Genomic DNA, 22,921 nt, shown 5'->3' with positions numbered 1-22,921 from the left:
CTATTTAATTTTTATATATTGTATAAAAGGAGAGGTTTTGTCCTTTAATGTCTTTTATAGCAGAGTGTGACTCAGATATGAAGGAGAATATTGCATTGTTGGAGTACCTAGGGGCTTAAACTAGAGGCTTAAATTCATGAGCTCCCCCTGGAGGAAGGAGGAAGATTATATTTTCTTCCATGAATTAGGGAAGCATACCAATTACAGCATCGAGGTGGAAGAGGCATGTTTGTCTTTGGTAGAGTTAGACCTTCCCAGGGAAGCCACAGTGGACACTTCTGTGACGGGCTCATATATGCCAGAGAACCCTCACTCAGCTATTTGATTAAGCAGCAATGAAATTTCAGATGAAAATATTACTAGAGCAAGGTAATGCTATTTATTTGGGTTTATTTTTCATAAAAATGTGTAAATTCATATAGAACTCATCAGCTTCAAATTTAAATAAAATATTAAATGCTACAATTGAGTTGATAGGAGAATTTTTTCCTTTCTGGTTCCTCCCTCTGGAAACACAGGGTCATCCTTTCTGGAAAAAGAACCTCTATGTTATCAGGAAGGATAGAATCCAAGTCCCAAAGAGGCCAACTCTAAAGGGCACTTTTCTTCCTTGAACTTTCTTGAGCTAGGAGGCAGACAGGGATGAGGACCAGGATGCGGTGAGAGCCGGTGTAGTTCCATCTTGTAATACACAAGGCAGCAATTGCTGATACCAAAATCTGAGCTGCTGGGAACAACTTCTCTGTATGGCAGTCTTCCCGGAAGACAGGAAGCAGTGGGCCACCCTCCCTACCCTCTCCCCCTGCCAAAAGGGAGTGAGTAGAAGAAACTGAGGCAGGTTTCCTTGGTTCAGAGGGAATGAAGAGAGTTGCCCCTGGCAGCTGCACAATAGAGGTGTCCTCTAGAAGGTGGACTGTAGGATTTCCCTAGCTCCCTCTCCTGATTTTGCCCTTCTTCCATCCCTCCACCATCTCTACCATCTCTCTACCACATTTACCAGTTACCACACTCAAGCCAGGCCCCAAATTTTGTTCCCCTTAATTTAGCCAAGAAAGGCAAAAATTTTCAAAAGGACCATATACTGAGTTATTAAGTAAAGTTTAAAAAGTAAAAGTCCCCAAATGTAAAATGTATAGGAATGTAGTTGTTCACAGATTTCTCATCCTAAGGTGACTTTGGTTAAACTTGGTGCCATTTGACTTGTCTAGGCTAGCCTACTGCTTCCCGGTCTAGGGGCCACTTCCCTTCAGTTCTCTTCTCTACACCCTGTGTCCCGAGTCTCTGGAGTGTAGCTTCTGTTAGGAGTGGATTTGAAGGAGAAGTCACAGCCTATCCTCCCCATCTCCCAGTTAGAAATCAATAGGGAAATGATTTGTTTGTCTGAGTCTACAGTCAATCTATCATACTTCTTTTCTGACTCTGTTTCCCCACTCCTAAAGGATAAGGGGGCTACTTTTTTTTAACTCACGGTAAATGTATTAAGATTTAATTTTGTGGTTTCACTCCTTTTACTGTCATGTTTTAGTATCCTCCCATGTGCTTGCTTGCTTTCTTCCTCAAATTTTAACAAGAACCTTCTCTGAACCAGGCAGTGTTTGAAAGGCTGGAGACTAGAGGTAAACAAGACAGATAAATCTCTGATCTCAAGGAGCTCACATTTTGATGGGAGACAGACAATAAACAGGCAAATATATATCACTTGAGCTAGTAATTGCAATGAGGAAATAAAACAGGAAGTTGCTGGAGAACTACCCAACCAAACAGGTTTAAATGGACAGTGAGGAAAAACAATACAATAAGTTGCTTTGTAATCACACCCTACACACCCTTCTTATGTACTGTACTGGTTATGGGTCTCTTGATATAACCAGCCCCAAACAGGATTATTCTTTTTTTTTTGGCTACACCACATGGCATGTGGGATCTTAGTTCCCCTACCAGGGATTGAATCCGTGGCCCCTGAAGTGGAAGCACGGAGTCTTAACCACTGGACCACCAGGGAAGTCCCAAGGATTAGTCTTAATTTTGCACTCTGCCCCTCTTCCTGCCAAATTTCTCTTAGTTCAGTGAATAGGACTATAATCCAAAAAGGACCCCTAGGATAAAAGTCTAGGAGTCATTTTTTATTTCTTGCTTTCACTCAGTTCGCATGTCTTATAGGTAATGAGCTCTGTTAGCTCGTTCACTTCTCAATTCTTCACTACTACCACTGGTTCAAGCCTCTGTGATCTTACCTGGCCTATTGCATTAGCCTCCTAACTCATTTTCCTGCTTCTGCTCTCGCCCCTGTATAATCAGTTCCCCATGCAGCACCATATTCTTTTAAAAGTGTTAATTAGATCAGAATTCTCCCCTACTCAAAACCTTCTAATGGCCTCCCCTCACACTTTGAATTTTATTCTAACTCCTTATCATGGCCTCTAACCTCCTATACGATTGGGCACCTGCCTCCTCCCCACCTGTATCACCTGCCTTTCTTTCCACGCTCACTATGTTCCTTTTCTTGTTGTGTGAACGCGTCAACCTCACCCCCATCTCAGGCTTTTGCCTCTACCAGCCCATCTGCCTGGAACACTCCTTCCACAGATCTCTCCATGTCTCATTTTCTCAGGTCACTCAGACTTCTGCACAAACATCATCTCTCCAGAGAAGCCTTCTCTGACTTCTCTACTTAAAATACTCTACCTCATCCATTCCTCCACCCTCCCACCTCCTTTACCTGTGGAGAGGTAGGATCCACGACTTGAGGTCAGGACAATCCATCATTACAAGAGGAAGGAAGGCAGAGGGCATAGCCATAGATGAAACCAGCTTGGTGAATTTTGTGAAGGAAGATTGTTTACTTCTGTTTAATTTGTTTCCTCACATAAGTCAGAAGGTCATCCATCAGCTGATAGTGAAGGCGGACAGAGATTCAGAGGTTTGAAAAGAGAAGGGAACCTAGTATTTTATAAATCACAATAATCCTAGTGTAAATTAGCACTCCAGGCATATTGACATCAGAAAGCAGGACCATAGGGGTCCCTCAAATCATATCACACATCAGTGCTCTACCCCACCTATAATAGGGTTGGCTCTGTCCCGGAAGCTCCTTGTTTCTGAATCCAGATAGAGTGAGGAGAGGCTGAGTCAGGAGCTTTAGGTGGGGACCCTGCCTCCAAGTCACTTAGCGCCAACAGGAGGGCTAGGTTTCAGGGAGATCAGCTCAGCTAAAGCAGAGGAATTCTTTCTGCTCTTGTAAGCCCCTCATCCCTGTATCAATTACACTTTTCTGTCATTTTCAAAAGATTTTAGCAACCAAGGAGCACACACCCTGAGCCTTGGCTGGTAAAAGAGGACACAAAAGAAGGCTGCTTCAAAGGAAGCCATCTGCCAGCAGGAATCATTCAGGATGAGGAGCAAGAAAGGCGCTCAAGAATTGTTCTGTGTCTAAGAAGAGCATCTGCAATAAACTTCATCTTTGAGTCCAGTGTCTGTATGATCATTAAGAAATGACAGTACTGTATATTGACAGTTACTGCAAATGTATTTCCCCAGGAGTTAAGAAATGTTGCCTGAAAGATACAATAAAAATACTAATAGCTACCTTACTTAGCACCCATCTCAGTTCACTTGCTCTTTCCCTAAATTGTCAGGCACCCTTAAAATCCACACCCACATATTCTCCCCAGGTTTCTCCAGCAGTCTTTAGAAAATTTAAAAATTCATTTTGATTACCCACGTGCTGATTCTGAGTCTGCAAAGTTATAAAAATTCATTTTGATTACCCCTCTGGCTCATGTTGAGTTTGACTCCTAGTCACAGAAGACTTAGGACCTGGAGCATAGGAGGAGAGACTTTTGTTTTCCTTAGGCAAAAGGGGCACTAAAAATCAATCCTCGCTTCTTCTTGTTGCCCTGGATCATACAGATAAATGGTAAGTTCTCTTTAGGATTAATTTACATGACCTAAATTTATATATATGTATATTTTAAACTAAAACCTGGGGTGGTGTCGTATTGGACGGTTGAAGGCCTGGCGGACGTCGCACGGAGAGGCCGGGGTGGCGGCGAGCCCGAGCGGTGGCGGGGGGTGGTGGGGGTGGGGGCGGCTCCTTCCTTTCTGCGCCCCCTGTGGAGAGAGGTGTAGGGGGCTTGCGGGAAGAGGGGCTGGGGTCTAAGCGTAGTGCTTTAATTTGTTTTTAGAGGAGCTCCCCTTCCCCTCCCAGAACAGTGAGTCGCCGTGCCACCGGCCCCAGAGCGCCCCGAGCGCAGAGCCCGAGGTGGGGAGCAGAAGGCAGCCCAGGCCTGTGACCACCCACGGTGGCCCCTCGGCGGTGTGGCCCAGGGGGGCCCAGCCCCGGGCAGACCCTGAGGCGTTGCCTGATTGGGTCCTTAAGGCCACGGGTCGGGGAGCCTAATCACCCCCTTTTTGAAACAGGTTTAGGGGACCCGAGGATTTATTTTTTGTTTATTTTACTTACCGAGTCTATTAAGTGGCAGAGCAAGGATACACTGCTTTCTGAATTTGAAAGACCTCACTTTTTCAACTGTAATCACCTATCTCCTCAATTTACTCTTTCTTCCTTCGGGGATTCTGTTATTTATGGCTGCCACGAAAATGTCCAACTATGATAAACATTTTGGGCCAGAACAATTAAAGTGGCCAGAACCCGAGTCAGTTGCTTTGATGGAGGTAAAATAATGTGGCATTTGGGGGCCGCCTTTGGGTGGTGGGACATAAATCCCTTGAAATTAGGATCTGTTGTGTCTTAATCACAGTTGTTTTCCCCAGAACTAGAACAGCGCCTGGCATAAACTTGGCTCTCAAAGAATTCGCCGAATGGGAATGGCCAGGGATCGCATTTGGCCCAGGGTGGTTGTAGTGTTTCCCGTGGTCACCGCAGCATCAGGACAGCAACAGGGCGGGCTGTGGGTAAACAGCAGTCCCTGAGCTGCCCTGCGGGAGAGGCGGTGAAAGCCAGGTCTGGGCTTGCCAGTGAATTCTTGATACTCCAGGGTCTGGTAAAGCAATGATTTTCTCATAAAGTTTCATTATTTTATAGAGAGAAGCTCTAGGATATTTCTTCTGTTTTACCCCTTTTACTGTGGTGGCAGTAAGAGTGGCGAGAGAGTGTGTGTGTGTGCGTGTGCGTGTGTGCGCGCGCACAATCACCAAGAAGGAGCTATCAAAAACTATTTCCTTAAACGAAGAAAAAGTGGTTCAAAAATCTGACATACACCCAATAGTGTGTATAACATTTGCTAATAATGTTAATAGGATGGCTAAAAAAATGTGATTTCTCAAGATGATTGTCGGTGTATGTTTCTACTTCAGATAAATTGATTTATTCTAAATTTGTGTTGTATTAGGGGAAAACATTTAATTGTTTTACATGATTTTTCAATTTCCATCTTAAAATAAGTGTAAGAAGGCTTTATTTTAAAGCAAGAGTCTGTTTACATTATCAAGAGGGTTGTATTTTGGAGAAGACCCTAGTTAGCTGTCTGAATATCATTTTAGATTTCATGTGAAGCTGTTAAATATACCGGTAAAAATACAACTGTCCGTTTTGAGATTTCTCTTATTCACAGATTTGGTATTTGAGTTTGAGGTTTAGTTTATTTTGATGCACTCGTTGTGGCAGAACTGAAAGATGAGCCAGAGATTGAATAACATAGTTTTAAGAACCTGTATCACTTTACACTAGATAATTCTATTAGGTAACAGAATTTCTCTTCCAGATGCTGAATTTTTATTGCCTTTCCACTTGTCCTTACTTAGTTCTGTAAGAGTAAAAGCTGGAAGATCAGTTCATAGTGATCCAAATGAAAAGCCCTAAAGTAAGGATTTAAGTGCATCAGCTTTACCCAAGCTCATAATGGAAACAGCAAGTCCCTAGATGTAAGACCATCTTGGTCCTCAGCCAGGAGTTCCCAGCTAATTGGCTCTGGACCCGTTGAACTAAATCAAACTTCTGTAGTTTTGACTTATAAATAGGTTTTAACTTATAAAGAGACCTAGCAGAAGTCAGGAAACTTCAAGGGCTTTTAAAACACACCTACAGACTGCCTATAAAGAGGCTTCATTTTATAGAGGATCCCTTTAATTAGTAAGCTTTCTTGGTACTTTAAAAATAATGGTGTGATGTAAGGGATTTGATTCAAAATAATCTGGGTGGGGGGCAGGGGAGTGAGTAGGGATTTGGATGAAATAAGATCGACTCTGAGTTGATCATTGTTGAACCTGGGTGATGGGTTCGTGGAGAATTGTGTTTGAAAATTTCCATAATAAAAAGTTACAAAATATGTTTTGAGGTACAGATGTTAGATTTACACTCAAACTATTGGTAAAATACACTGTATTTTGTCACTGGTTTGTTTCTTCAGGATCTAAATGCTAATATTTAATTCTGTAATTTTAGGCATTGGCTAGAGAAGACATTGATGAAGCTGTATACGTGATATTATTTAGAGAAAATTATGTTGCAAAGGTAAGAGTTGGCTACAGAGAGTGGATTCCAAGTGTGTTCTACGTAAACAAGAGTGATACAGAGCAGTGTGGCCAAGAGGATGTTACCATGTCAGAGAGATTCATTTTTCTGGGAGAACGAACCTCCTCTGAATCACCCATTCATACTACATAGATCTGAGATTGTGCCATCTCCTTGCAGAATCACTAGGAGGTTGGGAGTCCCAGATCTATCCTTAAGGGATCTGAGAGATTGTTCTAACTGCTCCCCGTCTTTGTCCTGTTACTGAATAGAAATTCTTTCCTAAAATCTACCCCTCTCTCATATGTTCCTACATCACAGTGGGAATATGTAAAGCCACAAGAGATGAATTAGTATTTAAGGATAATGACCAATCAGTACTGATCGTCACTATGGAATTAATAAATTTAAGGACGTTTTCATCTCAATGAGAGGGATTGAAATTTGGTGTATAATACGTTAACATTTGTACTGTGGCTTATAATTTATAAAGGAAGTTTATATATATTCTCATTTGAGCATCAAAAGAGGTAGGTGGGTTTACCCTCCTTTATAAAAGAGAGAGAGGTGCTGATGCAAGTCTAGGCTCTTTTTCTTCTACCACTTTTATCACAGTCTTTACTGATAATGAAGGCTGGAGACATGGAATGGTGACCAGAGAATGCTTTGAATTCTTAAAAAGAAGCAGGAGTTTTCTGAGTTAGGAGTGGTTTGGATGTGGTTTAATCTGGAGGCACAGTTGTGGTGTCAAACTGTTCATGGGTTCTTTCTGCTCTGTGCTCTCAGGTTCTCTTTCTGAAATTTATACTGTTCTTCAAATATCTTATTCTATGACTTTGCAGCCTGAATGTGCTGAGAGCTGAGGAGTGGGAACAAGTGTTCTCCGCCCCCACCCCCCGCCCCGCTTATTCAAATGAAAATAAATGGAAAACTTCTTTTTTAAAAAATAAATTTATTTATTTAATTTATTTTTTTGGCTGAGCTGGGTCCCTGTTGCTGCACGCGGGCTTTCTCTAGTTGTGGCGAGCGGGGCCTACTCTTCATCGCGGCGCGTGGGCTTCTCATTGCGACGGCTTCTCTTGTTGCTGAGCACGGGCTCTGGGCACGTGGGCTTGAGTAGTTGTGGCACACGGGCTCAGTAGTTGTGGCATGTGGGCTCAGCAGTTGTGGCTCACGGGCCCAGTTGCTCCGCGGCATGTGGGGTCCTCCCAGACCAGGGCTTGAACCCGTATCCCCTGCATCGGCAGGCGGACTCTAAACCACTGCGCCACAGGGAAGCCCAAAATTCAGTTTTTTTTTTTTTTTTTTTTTTTTTGCGATACGTGGGCCTCTCACAGTTGTGGTCTCTCCCGTTGCGGAGCACCAGGCTCCGGACGCGCAGGCTCAGCAGCCATGGCTCACGGGCGCAGCCGCTCCGCGGCATGTGGGATCTTCCTGGACCGGGGCACAGACCCACGTCCCCTGCATCGACAGGCGGACTCTCAACCACTGCGCCACCAGGGAAGCCTGGAAAACTTCTTAATAATTTGTTTTCCTTGTTTGTATTACTTCCTTAGAGATTGGATACGTATTTTCAGCATCTGGATGTTTTTAAGGAAAGAAGAAAAGAGTTGTTACATAAAAAATGGACTGAAAATGTTGCAAAGCCTCTTCAGCAGAGAATTATGGAAAAAGTAATTTCATATAAAGGGTTGGAAAAAACAAGAGAATTCTGAATATTTTTTAAAGCACACAAATAAAACGGTATGAGAATTTTTTTTTTTTTTTGGCAGCTTTAGAATCACTGGAACATGGGGTTTTTATTTTTATTTATTTTATTTATTTTGGCCATGCCACAAGACATGTAGTATGTGGGATCTTAGTTTCCCAGCTAGGGCTGGAACCCGTGCCCCCTGCAGTGGAAGCACGGAGTCTTCACCACTGGACCACCAGGGAAATCCCATGAGAGTTTTTTTTTTTTAATGAAGCATTATTTGAAAAGTTGGGTCAGCATTTTTATTTATGCAAAGAGTCTCAAATTTATTTTTGTATTTAAGATGAATTCATGGAACTGTGATACAACCTACTGCATTTTTAAACCTGAAATTCCAGGTAGAGGGAATAGAAGTGTTGATTTGGAACTAGATTTATCAGGAATGCTTTTAGGTAAATGTTAATCGAATAACAGTGGCTTAAACCATAAGAACATTTATTGGTTAATAAGAAATAGAGGGATAGGTGGTCTCATGGTGGGTTCTGGCGGCATAACAATGTCATTAATGTCAGGTTTTTTCCTGTTGTTCTATTCTGCTATCCTGAATATTTTCAGTTTCTGCCCGTGACCCTCACATTTGAAAGCACATTTGGTTGCTTACAGCTCCAGGTATTAGGTCTGTGTTCAAGGCAGGAAGAAAGGGTGAGAAATGATGCCAGGGGGTCCTTTTCTTACACCTCATCTCATCCTTTGTGATCAGGAAGCAAAAAGAGTCCCCAGAAGCTCCTAGCAGATTTCCCCTCAGGTCTCATTGGCCATAACTGGGTCACATGCCAAGTCCTAGCTAAAAGCAGAGCCAGGAAAGAGTGTGTGCCTTTCCAATCTCTCTAATAGGTTGTGGGCAAAGGAGAAGCGGTTTCCATGGCTGTTGAGTTAGTCAACCATGAGGTGAAGGGATCACCAGTTTATACCCTCTGTTATTCAGTTTGGTTTTACAAAACAAGAACAAAATTTTGGCTTCTTCTATGGAAGAGTTTTCTATTTTAACTTTGAGATCAGGACCCTCTTTTGACATTAAGGCCCACCTAAATTTCCAGGTATTTAGCAGAGATCTAGAGTAGTTTGACTGGAATGTTAGAGTATTTAGGTATATTTACTGAGCAAAATTTCTGGACGTGTATGTTAACTACTTCTTCCTAAATGCCCTAAGAGACAGAGCTCAAGGTTGAATCCAGGTCACTTTGAAACCAAAGTGCAACGTCTTCCAAGTATGCCCAGAAATGTGATCACACAAGTGTAGGATGGGGAAGCCATGCCTTAGAAAAGCCATGTGTTGAACTCTAAGTGATTTAAAATGACAGTAAATTCAGTGTGAGTCAGCCGTGTGAGCTGGCTTCCAAGAAACCATCTGAGTTCTTAGGCTGTATTGAGAGGCGGTGCTTCGAGTGGGAAGCATCAGGCCCAACCTGTCCACCTGGGGATAGTCACCAGTTACAGAACCTTTAGAAGAGGGTGGAGCTGGACAACACTTCACAGGAGGAAAAGTGGAAAGAAATACAGCATATTTAGCCCAAGGCAGAGACGATACAAGAGGAAATGAAACCTTTAAGTACATATTGTAAAAGGCTGACATGTGGATGAAGAGTAGTTGTGTTTTGTGTTGCTTCACGGGGAGAACTGGCAGTGACAAGGCAGACTTCAGCTCTGTCTTAAGGACAAGCTTTCTGGTGGTTAGAATGACCAAGAATGGAGCAGAAGGTTCTCAAACAAGGCTAGTGGATGACATGAGACTAAAGCTGGATGATTACTTCTCCCAGAAGGTGGTGGACTCTCACTGCAATCTCAATTACTTCTGAGATTTCTTCCAACCCTTTGAATCTATGATTTTTATATAAGAAATGGAATAAAGTATTTGGCTTTTTTGAATCTTGCAAAAACAAGAAATATACTAAAGCACGTTTAAATGTAATGCTTTGCTCTTAAGTGTACTTATTTTTTTTTAAAGGAAATTATATTTGGAGACTTATGATCCTGAAGTATACGATCCTTTTTATATGAGAAAAAAGGACTCAAATTATGGAAAGGTAAGTAAGTTTCTTACGTTTACCTATTTATTCTTAGAAGCTCTGGGGTTGGGGAAAACCTGGTCACTTTAGAAGTCTCATAGTTATTCTGCATTCATTAAAAAAAAATTCACAAAAGCATTTTCTCTGAGTTTTAGATTAGGAACCCAAAGTAATTTCGACTGCTTGGGAATTGACATTGTGAAAAAGGCACTTGCATGTGTGTGATAATTCGTCCATTCATTCATTCATCCACCCACTCACATTCAGCAAACTCGAAGCCCAGGAGGTAGGGGAAGATAAGTGGACAGTGAGTGTGATGAGAGTGTCACAGAACCAGCGCCGGGAGAGCTCCTTTCTAGGGGAGGTGAAAGGAGGGATGCAAGAAAGGCTGCCCAGGGAGCCAGTAGTTGAACTTGTAATGAGTCTTCACATTTTAAACCAACAATATAGGCTTTAAAATTTTGAGATGTAGGTTTCAGGTTTTTTACTCCTGTGTAACAAAAGTGACCATCTGATAATACTATTCATTAAAAAAACGTGTGTGGCTCTGAAGAGAAAAGTGGTTTCTTTTGCTTCTCCCGAAAACCAAGGCAAATCATGGTTGTGAAGATAGGAAGGTTCTTTTGGCTCTGGGGGACTCACGGTATTGTGTTGGGCAGTCATTATGCTGTCTCCTCATTCAGTGGATGTTGTCCTTGCAAATTTGCAAGGGTCAAGGTCAAGTGTGTGGGGAAGTAAACAAGGGGAAATAGTCCCTCTGTCTAAAGCCTATACTTAGGATGGGGGAGGAGAAAATCACCTTCCTCCACGACCTCTGTAGCTGGTCCCTGACCCTCAGCACACTGATGTTCTCCTGCCCCGCGGTTCTCATGGGCCCTTAGAGACCAGTGGTCAGCCCCCAAGGGGGCGCTCTTCCTCCCAAGCCGGCTTAGGGCTCTGCCTTGTGCTCCTAAAGCACCCGAGCTGACGCCTCTCATGACAAGGTGGTCGTTGTCTATGACTTGTCTGTTCTAGACTGAGAGATCCCCAAGGACAGGACCTTGCTGGGTTGCAGCACGCAGTCGCATTAGCAGATATTTGTTGACTGATGCAGTGATACTGTAGAACTCTGAACAGGAGTATGTGTCTTCTCTTTGGGTGGCCCTTGCTCCATTCAGCCACTTAAGGCTCAGTGAAATATCCTAGTGTGAGGCAGGTGGCATTTACGCTTCCCTTGCTCTGTATGACATTATTCCTGGGTCCTTATTCTCAGCCGAGTTGGTATAGAGTAAGGCCACACTCGAATGCTTCAGACAGATTTAAAATGCTTAATACAAACTGTACTTGCGTCCTCAAAGAGTCATGTTCTCGCAGGTTACGGTCCCACCGTTCTGTGATCCTCTGTTTAGAAGACAGCAAGAGTTGGATGAAGAGCGGAGGGCTATTTTTCAGTATAAGATGGGTACTTGTGATCATGGGGCTTTGTCTTTAGAGACTTCAATTGTCAAGTGATTTCCTACCCCAAGAGTGACTGGAGTTGACTTTAAGAGTGTTGATTTAGATTTTTATCTTCCTGTAGGAAAACGATGTACCTTAAAAGAATTTTAAAGAACTAGAGAAGGCCAGGCAGTATGCCAGATTGCCCCAGCTGACTTTCAGTCTCCACAGAGTGGTTCCAAGAGAGCAGCCCACAGCTTCTGCAAGGCCTGTGGGAAGCAAAACTCGTAGCAAATGCAGGAAAGGTCTTTTTGCTGTGTCTATAGTTTTGCCTTTTACAGAATGTCGTATAGTTGGACTCACACAGTATGTAGCCATTTCAAGACTTTACTTTCATTCTTTTTTTTTTAATTTTTTTTATTACTTTTTAAAAATTTTTATTTATTTATTTTTTATTTATTTTTTTTTTACTTTCATTCTTAAAGGCTGTTCTCACAGGATTAAGAATGTTAGGTTGGCAGATATTTTCTTTCAACAAATATTATATCCCCCTGTCTTTTGCTCTTTCAATTGCCCATCCTACCGTTGTTCCTTTGAAGATAATTATTTTTTTTTCTGGATGCCTTTAAGATTTTCTTGTTGTCTTTGATTTTAGTAGTTTTCCATGATGTTTCTAGATGCGGATTTCTTTTTATTTATCCTACTCAGGATTCATGGGTCTTTTTGTATCTGTAAAGTGATATCTTTAGTCAGTTCTGGGAAGTTCTCATTCATTTTCTCTTTGATGGTTACCTCTGCCATAATCTCTACTTTCTTTCTGGTACTCCAGTTAAACATATTTTAGATTTTCTCATTGTACTCCCTGTCTCTTACCCTTTCTTGTGTATTTCCCATCCTTTTTGTTGCCCCATATTTGATACTAGGTATTTTTACTAATTATCTCTTCAATTGTGTCTAATAATATGTTGTTAAACCCACCCACTGAGTTCTTATTTTCAATTGTTTTATTTTTATAGTTCTAGCATTTTATTTGGTTCTTTTTCAGATGGGTTTTGGGGAAGGCTGTCTATATTCAGGGCCTGAGGGGACCTCTTTCAAGTGCCCTGGTTTGATCCCCCCTCCGCAGGGTGGGGTGGTGTTCAGAACAAGGTTGACTACTCACTTTCAAGGACAGCACCAGGCCTGGGAGGAAAGATCCACCAGAGGTACGCCGGGGGCATGGAGGAGTCAATCCCTGCTACCTGATGTTGGCCAAAGCTCCCAGGGGACAAAGTAGCCAGAGATTGCCAGCTCATTCTGGAAGGGCTCTTTCTTCTCTGGAATTGTTTACACTGCTGTCCAAAGACTTTAAAGTATGAATTTTGTGGGGCTGGAAGGAGGTGAATTCTTTTTATTTTTCTCTAGTTTTTGCAGCAGGAGTGTCAGTCTGTGCAGACTTATAAATTCTACAAAAAAAAAATTATAAAAGAGAGAAAGAAAGAGAGGAAGAAAGAGAGAGAGAAAGAAAAAAAAGAAAAAGCCCTGTTGTGTTTTCTTGGTGTTTCCTTTTTATCCCCCATCCTGAGTTTTGCTGGAATGAACAACACTACTTTGTTTTCTTGTGATTTGGAAGTTTTATGTTCTATTTCTGGTTTCATGGTTTCTTTATCAGTTTTAACAAATATTTTTATTTAAATGTCAATAATTATATAACTCCCCATCCCCTAGCAAGACAAAGACTTTATATTGCTTTATTTCCTCATCTCCCTTCTCTGGCTCCTCAGCCTTTATAGACGGTCATAGCTCCTTAACTGGTATTCTGCGCTTGGGTCTGTCTCTTCTGATGGACTCTCTACCTTTCCATCTTTTTGAAGTGATCAACCCTCCCCAACAGAAAACCCTTCAGTAGCTTCCCATAACCCTTCCAATAATGTCCAGACTCAACATAGCACATAAGGTGCCCTCTGAATCCTGCCACCTTTTCTGGCTTCTTCTAAAAAATCCCCACTCCCTAAAGAAAAGAAATACACTAAAGCACAGAAATATCTGGGTCAAGTCAGCACTTGAGAGGGTTATCACACGATGAAGTACCTCTACTCCCCCATTTGCCTCTTGCCTCTACAGCAAGCCCCTCGAGGGCAGGGGCTGCTAACTTATCTTGGTGCTCCCAGCACTTAGCTGGAACATTGTATGATGAGTAAAGGAAGGAAGGCAGGAATGGAGGAATGAAGGAGGCGGTGATTTCTCTAGATAGGCCTGGGCTTCCCAGGGCAGGAGTGGAGACAGCCCTGGGAAACATTCTGAGAGGACACTCCTGGAGGTGCCTCAGGTGGCTGTTCAATAAAGTAAGAAAAGGACTTAAGAGCAAGGTGGCTATGTTAGAGACAGTTTGATTACAAAAAGCAGAGTCCTTGTCAAGTTAAAAAAAAAAAAGGCAAGGGGGCCTGGGTATGTTAGAAAGCATCAGTCTGTCATGGAAGCCACAGTCAGTGTCTCTGTCTGTGCAGGCTGCTATAACAGGATACGAGACTGGGTGGCTTATAAATGACAGAAATACATTTCTCTCAGTTGTGGAGGCAGGGAAGCCCAAGATCAAGGTGCCAGCAGATTCAGTGTCTGGTAAGGACCTGCTTTCTGGTTGACACTGTGGAAGGGGTGAGGGAACTCTCTTAGGCCTGTTTTATAAGGTCACTAATCCCATTTATGAGGTCTCTGCCCTCATGACCTAATCACCTCCCAAACGCCTCACCTCCTAATAACATCACATTGGGGGTTGTGTTTCAACATCTGAATTTTGGGGGGACACAAACATTCAGACCATAGCAGTCAGGAAGATAGCCAGGCCACTTGAGAGACCACGAGGCCAGTCCTTTCCTCTTTGGGACTGTGTGGCATTCGTCACAGCTTCTCTTTGTGAACTGCTTCCTTTCTCCTTCCCTGCTTTCTTGTGCATGTCCTGGAAAATGGATGCCCTGGTCCTGCCTTTCTGGTCTGAGCCCTCTAAAGCTGCCTGGAGCCCCTCTGTCCCAATTACAGCTCTAGGGCCTGAGGCTCTGGGTCAGGAGCCTCTGCCACAGCCTGAGAAGGTCACGTGACTTACTGCCTAAGAGTGGCAGCAGCAGAGGTGTGGGTGGGGCAGACTGATTGACGGCCACAAAGTGATGTTTTCTCAGTCTCTCTTTTTCATCAAGTGAGTATTGAGTTCCTTAACTTAATTTTCAGACAGTTATTGAATGGTACAATTCTGTTTATAACTGAATTAAGGTAAATTTTTTCTACTTTTCTTTGCAGTCCTGAAAAGCTTGTCTGTGCAGAAGAGAAATATCTGCCTGATAAAGAGAAAACGACTAGTGACCTAAGTCAGACTGTTTCTGAAAGGCAGTTTTATTCCTCGAAGCTTGGCCAGGAGTAAAAAGCATGAAAAGAAGAGTCTGGTGAGCAGAGATCTGGGGGGAACAGGGCTCGGATGGCAGAGTTGTGTAACATCCGACAGATAGCAAACAGAGTCCAGAATCCATTGACAAATCCCTTCCTCTCAGACAGACTCTGAGGGCAGAACAGGCAGTAGTAGCCAAAGAAGGGAGTGAGAAAGAGGAGGCAGAAGGAGGATTTATTTCATGCAGAAGAAGTGGTGGGGTCTCTTCTGGGCACCCTTTGGCAGGAGAGCCTTGGGTGAAGACGCTCAGAAAGGAGATTGTGGGACCCCGGACCCCACTTCTGGAGGACAGATTGTGCCCTTCATAAGGTGAGAGAAAACCTGGCCAGAGGGGATCTTCCCTCTAGGATATCCTCAGCTCTTTTTTTCTGAGTTTTTGCTCTCCTGCCATTTTCCTACCATTTACTGCTTATTACATCCAAACCAGACCAAAAATTTTGTTCTCCATAGTTTGGTCACAACAGGTGGGAATCTTTTGAAATGAAATTTATACTAAAAAAAAAATTAGGGCAAAATGATAGTTTATGTGAAGGGCCTTTACATGCAGGAAATTTCCATGCACAGATTTCCTACCCAGAGCTCACACCCTGGTTGGTACAGCTGGCAGCTCACGGTCTATTTCCCCTTCCATCCTCTCTCCCACAACCTGTACCCTGAAGCCTGAGGGTTGGGACGCTTCTAGGGAGGGCTTCGGGCACTTGGTAGGTAGCAGCTTCCTGCCGTTCTGAGCGAACCGTAGATTTTTGCATCTCTTCTTTCACTCACCAGCCTGGCTCCTTCCCTCCACCACACACAAAGCGCGAGGGGCTGTCCTTTTCTCTAGCTTAAAAACCTTGTTAGATAGGTATTTTGTGACCCAACTCCTACCCAATCCCGTTGTTCTCCTGTCTGGCCAGAGAGAAACGGATGCCTCTCATGTGGTAAGTTACCTCTGAGCGTATTTCTGTCTGAGAGCACGGGGAGCCAGCCCCTCAGTCAGGTTTGAACGTGACTGTGGTCAGCCAGGCCCTTATGGTAGGGCAGCCTAACTGTTGCTCCCAAGAGATCAAAAAGTGGAGCGTGGGTTACGTACACTGGAAGTTTATTTTTTGCTCCTGTACCGGAGCCGGTGGGTCAGCAGGTTGGCAGGCCGTCCCTCTTTCATGCAGTCTTTAGGGCACCTGGCTGTAGGAACATTTCTCATCTCCAGCACCTGGCTGCTAAGCTTGCCCCAGGAATTCATTCCTGTCAAACTGAAAAGGGAAGAGGTCATGGAGGACGTCTGGCCTGGGGGTGTAGGGGGGCCCCCAGGACCAAGTCACAAGGCGGCCCCTAACTGCAGGGGGCAGGGGGTGCTGGGAAGAGTAGTCCCTGCTGCTCAGAGCACAGTGGCAGGGAGAGCTGGCGTCTCATGGAGAGCTGGTCATCTCTGCCACACCACAGAAAGTTAGTGCTGTGTGGAGTCCAGAGACACGGGAAGCCCTGTCTGAGAGGTGCAGACCCCAGATAGAGTGAGGGTAAGGTGAGGGGAGGGCTGGCCGGGAAGCTGCCCGGAAGATGAGTGTCAGTTGGAATCAGCCGGGAAGTTCCTCCCTGTCTCGTGAGCCCCTCTTCCCCACCCTACACTCAGCTCTTCTGTCAATAGGTTTTAGGAACCAGACGGCACAGACCCAGATCCTGGGTAGGTGGGGAAGGCCAGCAGAGGCAGAGGTCACAGCCCGTGGAAAGAAGAGTGATGACAGCAGAGGTCCTGGGCCCCCGGAACTGTGCCCCATAAGGGGCCATTTGTAACAAAGCTTTGCTGACCTTTACTTTGCAGTGTCTCTACAACAGTTAAAACGTTGCCAACATTTTTTCTCTCCAGAAATGGAAAAACAGAAGAAAGAAATAGAAGATCAGTTTGCTTTGCTCAATGCAGCTCAGCCTGACCAGCCAGACTTTCCCTAAATTGAGGAATATCCGAATAATAAGTTACTGTTTATTGAGCTCTCCTTGTGAATCGCGAACTGCGTGAGGTACTGTGTATTCATTTAAAAAATTTCCCAGCAAGGTAGTATTATCACCTTCCATTACACAAAGCTCAGAGGTTTGCTAACTCGCTCCAGGTCAGCTGCACGGTTTGAAAGTGGCGGTGTTCTCTATCCCACGTCCAGTCCCTCTGGTGCCAAAGCACATGGTCATTCACCAGGGTACTCGATCTCCTCGAAGCCACTCTGACTTTGTGATGTTAGACTGCTCAGAATTTGGGTCCCCTTTCAGAGCGTGGAGCTGTCCGGCGTGCCCACCTGGGCACCCTGATCCTGAAGAGCACGGGAGGGGCTTGCTGGGCTCTCCTCCAGCCACTCAGTCTTTCCCCTGGAGGGGTAGGTAGTGTAAGGTAGTCCCTTCCTCGCCCTTCAGAAAATCAGGCTACCGTTTTTGTCAGGAGAGGATGTGACTTCTTAAGGAGCAGTGCCATGTTCCTCCATCAAAGGGGGTGACTGGAGTTGCTGGAAGTACTGCCATTAACTATCCTCTGTAACTTCATAGTTGTCTGACTCACCTCTTGCAGGCTCCTCTGTCCTGAGTCCCACAAGAATGCTAACATATCTAGACATGGAGACATGGCACTAGCCACAGTTCATCCCAGTGAGGAAGTCCCACAGTCCCAGGAAAGGATTATCCTATAGCTATGGTCACAGGTAACCCCAGGACTGGTTTTAAGCCTGCCTGACATCAGTGGCAGCTGTATGCTTTGAAAGTCAGCTGGTCAGAGGCAGACTTGTGAACATCAGCCCACACCTGCCTCCATAACCAACACAGCTCGAGTCTCAGAACCCTGTAGAAGATCAGCAGTTTGCTTTGCTCAGTGCGGCTGAGCCTGAGCAGCCAGACTTTCCCTAAATTGAGCAACATTCTTAATTGTCTGGGTTCAGATATTGAGCGTCTCTTCCTTTGACACTGGGGCGTATTCCTTTTAGGTCTGTGTTTTAGCCCATCAGTGCCCAGGATCAATACCTGGAATGATGGATTTTTTTTCCTTGAATATTCTGAATTGTTTTCCAGTTTTTCTTTGTCCAGTGATTATGTTTAGGCAGAAACAGGGGCTATGGTGTGGGGACATTTGAATCCTTCCTTATAGCTGCTAGAGAACACCTGCTCCCTGAGAAATCAGGGCTTCTGTAGCCTGTGTGATTCCTTCCAAAAGGCAGATCTTTTCCCAGTTGTACTCATTAACCCAGGGATTTAGTGTGTAAGAAAGACCTTATTTTTATCAGTGTTCAAGACAGAGTTCACATTTCAAAATCCAGAGGCTGAGTAAACAGCTCTGACAGGTGTGGATGTGTCTCTGACAGCATGGGGGCAGGGGGAGGGAGACAGGTGCTTCTGGAGCTGGAGGGGCTGAGGGACCTGCTGATGATTTTTAATACTCGTGCATTTTCTTCATGGCTAAGTTACCCCTGAGGGTTTACTCAGCTAGGCAAACAGAGGCACTCAAAAGGGAACGCTCTAGCTCCCACAGAGATCCTCCATTCTAGCCATCAAAGAAAGAAACCAAGCCCCAGAAACAGTAGGTAAAGTGACCAGAGTCACAGAGCAAGTCAATGGCAGTCAAGACGAGGCTCTGGGGTCTCCTGACTGACTACTCCCCCGCCACATTCTGTCCTGATTCATTACAAGCAGCCCCTGAAATTACCTTTTAAAAGCCTTTCACATAGAAAGTAAATCAGTCAGGCTTTGAAGTTACATTCATAAACTTATATTTTTATTCTCTTTCTGTACATATTGGCAATGATAAAGCTTAAAGATGCATGTCCTATGACATATGCAAAAACAAGGAATTTACATAAATAATTTATACTTCAGAAAACTAACGTTGAAAAATATTTTCTGCATCATTAGAGTTCACAGTATTTAAAGTAAATCAAGCTTTCCCCCTTAGATTTCAAACTATATTGTCTCAGCAGAGAATGATAAAATCTAATCAGGAATAAAATGATCAAGTTTCTGTTTTTATTCAGTGCACAAGTGGACACTATTTCCGTAATCAGGCTGTTCCCACGCTGAGGCTGCATTTCTTCCCAGTCCTTCACCTCCTGAGTGGCTGTGACCCAGCGGAGGTCACGTGGTGTGAAATGGTTACAGCGTCACCCAAACCACCCACAGTGGACACATTCAACCAAGTGGTAACGTCTGGTGGTCTGATGCCTCATTTCCACATAATACTTTTTATAGCCCTGAAAATGGAAATCCTGGCATCTAAACACAGCCGAACATGTTAACACTAATACAAGGCACTGTGCTATGGGGTTTGGTTTATTTATAGGGAAGGTCATGTTTGCATAGATTGCTAGCGATTTAGTGTGCGATAAAATAGAGGCCCCAGCATGCGTGGCCTTGTGATGGATGAAGCGGCGCGACGCTCCGCCAGCTCAGGGGCAGCACCGGCTATCTTCTCCAGCCCCAGCCTAGTGGGCAGATCCCTAAGGCCCCTACAGGAGAGTTTTTTGCTCAAAAAGCTGCAGGTCAAAGCGCACCCAGACCTCCCCAGTGGGGACCTCATGCAGCAGCAGTCGGCGGGTTGTAGGGCCTTTGCTTTCCTGTTCTGTTCGAATTTTTGCCACTGGAACTTCAGTGCGACCCAGGAAATCTGGTGAATAGACAAGTGAGAGTCAAAAGTCTTCTTTAAAAAACTGTTAAAAAACTATCACAGAAGGAGTGTCTGAAACAGGATTCATAAAACTTTCAAATTCAAAACAAGTAACTTCTTTTGGTTAATGGCCGTTGGATACTGTGAATGGATGGATGCATGCAGAACAAGGGATTTGTGTGAGGGAAACTCAAACTGCTGGGAATCCAAGCCTCTTTGGTCAGGGAATGGCTCACCCATTCAGTAGGTGCCAGGAGCACAGCGTTTCCATTAGGTAAGCAGGGGTGACTGGGGTCAAAGACCTGAAACACACCTGAGGCCACCCCCCCCTTTCCCCTGAGAAGGTATCCCACCTGCAGCCACTGAGAGCTCCTGAGGACCATGGCCTGTGTCACTGCCCTTAGGTGTCTTGGGGTAAAAACAAGGCTGAGCACCCGGCTTCCAGACCCCAGATCCTAGAGTATGGGGGAAACTTCATATCCCCGCCCCCACCCCCCGGAGTTATACTTTACCATCTGGTGAAAACTGGTCTCTGTCAAACATGGTAAGACACAGCACATCCTGATAAAGATCCTTAATAAAGAACTGGCAGTTAAAATTCCACTTGGGATTTAGTGTGTCCTGAAGGGTTCTGGTGGTGTAGCTCTGGGAGCCCATGCTGATTTCACAGTATGGATTGCTCTTTCCTGAACAAAAACAAACCAGTATACATGTGGCATGTGACAAGAGGGCCTTCTTCGAGCAGAAGCAGGATCTACACAGATGTTTCTCTATAGACCATGGCCGCAGGGGTCACTGCCTGAGGGTCTGCATCTGCCTTGTGGTCTCTGTTCCCAGTGCTGACAGCATCATAAACCTGGGGAGGGACTGTGGGCGCGAATGCCAGGGCTGCTCCCCATGAGCATGTGTCAGTGCAGCTTGCTTCCTGCCTTCTCTACTCAGAAGCACTGAGGAAGGAGGCATCGGTATTTGTTGGGAAACTAGAGTGATAATAATTTTGGTCCAATAACCATTTTAGTGGCACTGGAAATACTGACTTTTAAAAAGTGTCCCGTTATTCAATGTTCAGAAGAGTTATCAGCAAAGAGCAGGGTAGTTACCACACCAGTTGAATGAAAGAAGCATTTACCATTTGGTTTACAGGCTTTTAGTTCTGTAGCTTCAATGACATGCACCATCAGACGCCCGATGCCTGAAGACTTTTGAGAGCGAGCTACAAAAGAGGAAGAGTAGTGATGTTAATTTCTTCTCTGAGAATGCAGACAGCAGAGTGATGATGCTAAGCTGTAGATAGTCTTGTCTTTCTGACCAACCCCAGCACTCCCCAGCCTCACGTGCCACTGAACTGGGCCTGGCAGCATCTGGCTGCTCTGTGACTTTGCCCAGGCTGTGTCGCCTGCTAGGGTACCTCGCCACCATCTCTGCCCATCAGCATCCTACACATCCTTCAACATGCAGGTCCAATCTCACCTCCTGGATCCCTTCCCTCCTCTGTGCATCCCACAGCCTGCTAGGTCTGAACTTCTGTGTCAGTCCATCCCCTCTGTCAGGAGGGGCCATGGCAGAGCACAGACTGTTTATTCATCCCTGTGTTAACCCCTCCACTGCCTAGCAAGTAGTAATAGGAATAACATCACCACACATTATATTCATTCAGCACTTAAAAGCAGCTAACATTTATTGGATACTTACTTTGTGTTAGGCATGTGATCGACTTTTACATAAGTTACAATACTTAAACTGCACATTTACAGCGTAGCTCTTTATAACTGCATTGTCAAATATGAGAAAACTGAGTCTTAGAAATGACTATAACGTGCTTATGTCACAGAGCTTCTAAAACGGCAAGGTCAAAAACACATCAGATACCAAAGTCCACTTTCTTTTTTTAGAATTTATTTTTAATTATTATTTTTTTTGGCTGTGCTGCGTGGCATGTGGGATCTTAGTTCCCCAACCAGGGATTGAACCCGTGCCCCCTGCAGTGCAAGTGGACTGGACCACCAGGGAAGTCCTCAAAGTCTACTTTCTTAACCACTCACCATAATTCCAATTACATGTAAACACTTTAGCTTATAAACTTTTATTTAAGACCTTATTTTAGGAGGTACTCAGAAACACTTTTAATATGGAGAGAAATGAGTTAGTGAACTCAGATTATCTTGGTAACTATAAAGTTAAGCAGGGTTTGCCCTTAGGGGTTTAAAAACTAACAAAAGCTGCTTGGTGAGCTACTGACTTTTCAAAGCTCAGGGCAAGTAGAACCTTCTCTGTGAGAAGTGGCCCACCCCTCCTATGTGCCCACCCGCCCAGCAGGCACTGGCATTCAGTTCCCCTTGAAGGCAGGGCTGGGCCATATTCATTTTGTAGGCCCAGTTAAGCCTAGCACAGGGCCTGGCACAGAGTTAAGTAATAAAGGTCTAAAGAATGGAACACGTGGAAAGTGCATAACAATATGTACAGATAATGGTGTAAAGAAAAACTTCGATTTATCTTCGACCAATTAAGAGATCATTATATGCTTTCTGAAAATATTCAATCATTGATTTTTCAATAACATGCCTTTAAAGTACCATTAAAATAAGATTCAATTAGCAAAAGCCAATTTACGTATACCTTTCAGGAGTATATAACAAAATAAGGGAAACCTGAATAAAAAAACATAAAGAGCTGCAACTCCAGCAGCCAGGAACCTAAGTGGGAGGACTTAGGGAGGGGCCTTGTGCCAGAGCCTGGTGGAGACTGGAGGGTCTTAATAGGGCTGTGCCACCAGGAGAGGACAGGGCTATGCAAATGGGGAAGAGAACCACGGAGAGAATCTATGCGGGACTCTGCAACTGTCTAGAGATGCAGGGGGATGGGGATGGTCAGAGAGCACATTTCCAGTGTGCGCCCAAGGACAATACTACCGGCCACTGAGATTATCGGGAGGAGCTACTTCTGGAAGGAGGTTAATCCAACAGGAGTGGTGGTGCAGGTGTTTCTGGAGAGCAGGGGCTGCAGGGACAGCAGGCCAGCCGTGACCACTGAAGCTGGGGTGACACGAGGGAGGGAGGCTCAGAACTCTTGGGGTAGGGTGGGAGGAAGCAGAGCTAGGAAGGAGATGATGAAAGAAGATCTGATGGTACAAGGACCCTCAGGGGTGTCATGAGGTCCGGGGGAGGGAGGGGCCTCAATTTCCTGCTATTGGGGAAAGCGAGCCAAGTTGTTGGGGGTGGTCACTGACGTCGTGTGAGCAAGCCATTCGCAC

General features: G+C 44.5%; 3 protein-coding genes across 12 annotated transcripts in view; 2 read left to right on the top strand and 1 right to left on the bottom strand.

The window, feature by feature from the left end:
- LOC132435082 (protein FAM228B) overlaps positions 1–3,958 on the top strand; it is a 68,319-nt gene extending 64,361 nt beyond the window's left edge. The window contains exon 11 of the mRNA XM_060027022.1: positions 3,288–3,958. Within this exon, the coding sequence (XP_059883005.1) occupies positions 3,288–3,294 (7 nt within the window). The 3' untranslated portion in view covers positions 3,295–3,958. The remainder of the gene's footprint in view (positions 1–3,287) is intronic.
- Positions 3,959–4,206: 248 nt separating this feature from the next.
- On the top strand, positions 4,207–16,899 carry LOC132435085 (protein FAM228A). The gene is given in 12 exon segments (XM_060027025.1): positions 4,207–4,674; positions 6,404–6,472; positions 8,029–8,168; positions 8,170–8,215; positions 10,171–10,187; positions 10,189–10,249; positions 11,585–11,672; positions 11,790–11,812; positions 11,814–11,942; positions 14,913–15,034; positions 15,036–15,060; positions 16,687–16,899. Coding segments are annotated over 12 exon segments (942 nt in total). The 5' UTR covers positions 4,207–4,584; the 3' UTR covers positions 16,819–16,899.
- Positions 16,900–17,073: 174 nt separating this feature from the next.
- ITSN2 (intersectin 2) overlaps positions 17,074–22,921 on the bottom strand; it is a 162,287-nt gene continuing 156,439 nt past the window's right edge. For all 10 annotated transcript variants that reach the window (XM_060027011.1, XM_060027010.1, XM_060027009.1 and 7 more), the window contains 3 exons: positions 20,801–20,884; positions 20,184–20,357; positions 17,074–19,671 (listed from right to left, as the gene is read on the bottom strand). In XM_060027011.1, coding sequence (XP_059882994.1) covers positions 19,514–19,671; positions 20,184–20,357; positions 20,801–20,884 — 416 coding nt within the window. In that variant the 3' untranslated portion in view covers positions 17,074–19,513. The remainder of the gene's footprint in view (positions 19,672–20,183; positions 20,358–20,800; positions 20,885–22,921) is intronic.

Source organism: Delphinus delphis, chromosome 12 (assembly GCF_949987515.2).
Source record: "Delphinus delphis chromosome 12, mDelDel1.2, whole genome shotgun sequence".
NCBI lineage: Eukaryota > Metazoa > Chordata > Mammalia > Artiodactyla > Delphinidae > Delphinus > Delphinus delphis.
This window is presented reverse-complemented; position numbering and strand designations above follow the sequence as displayed.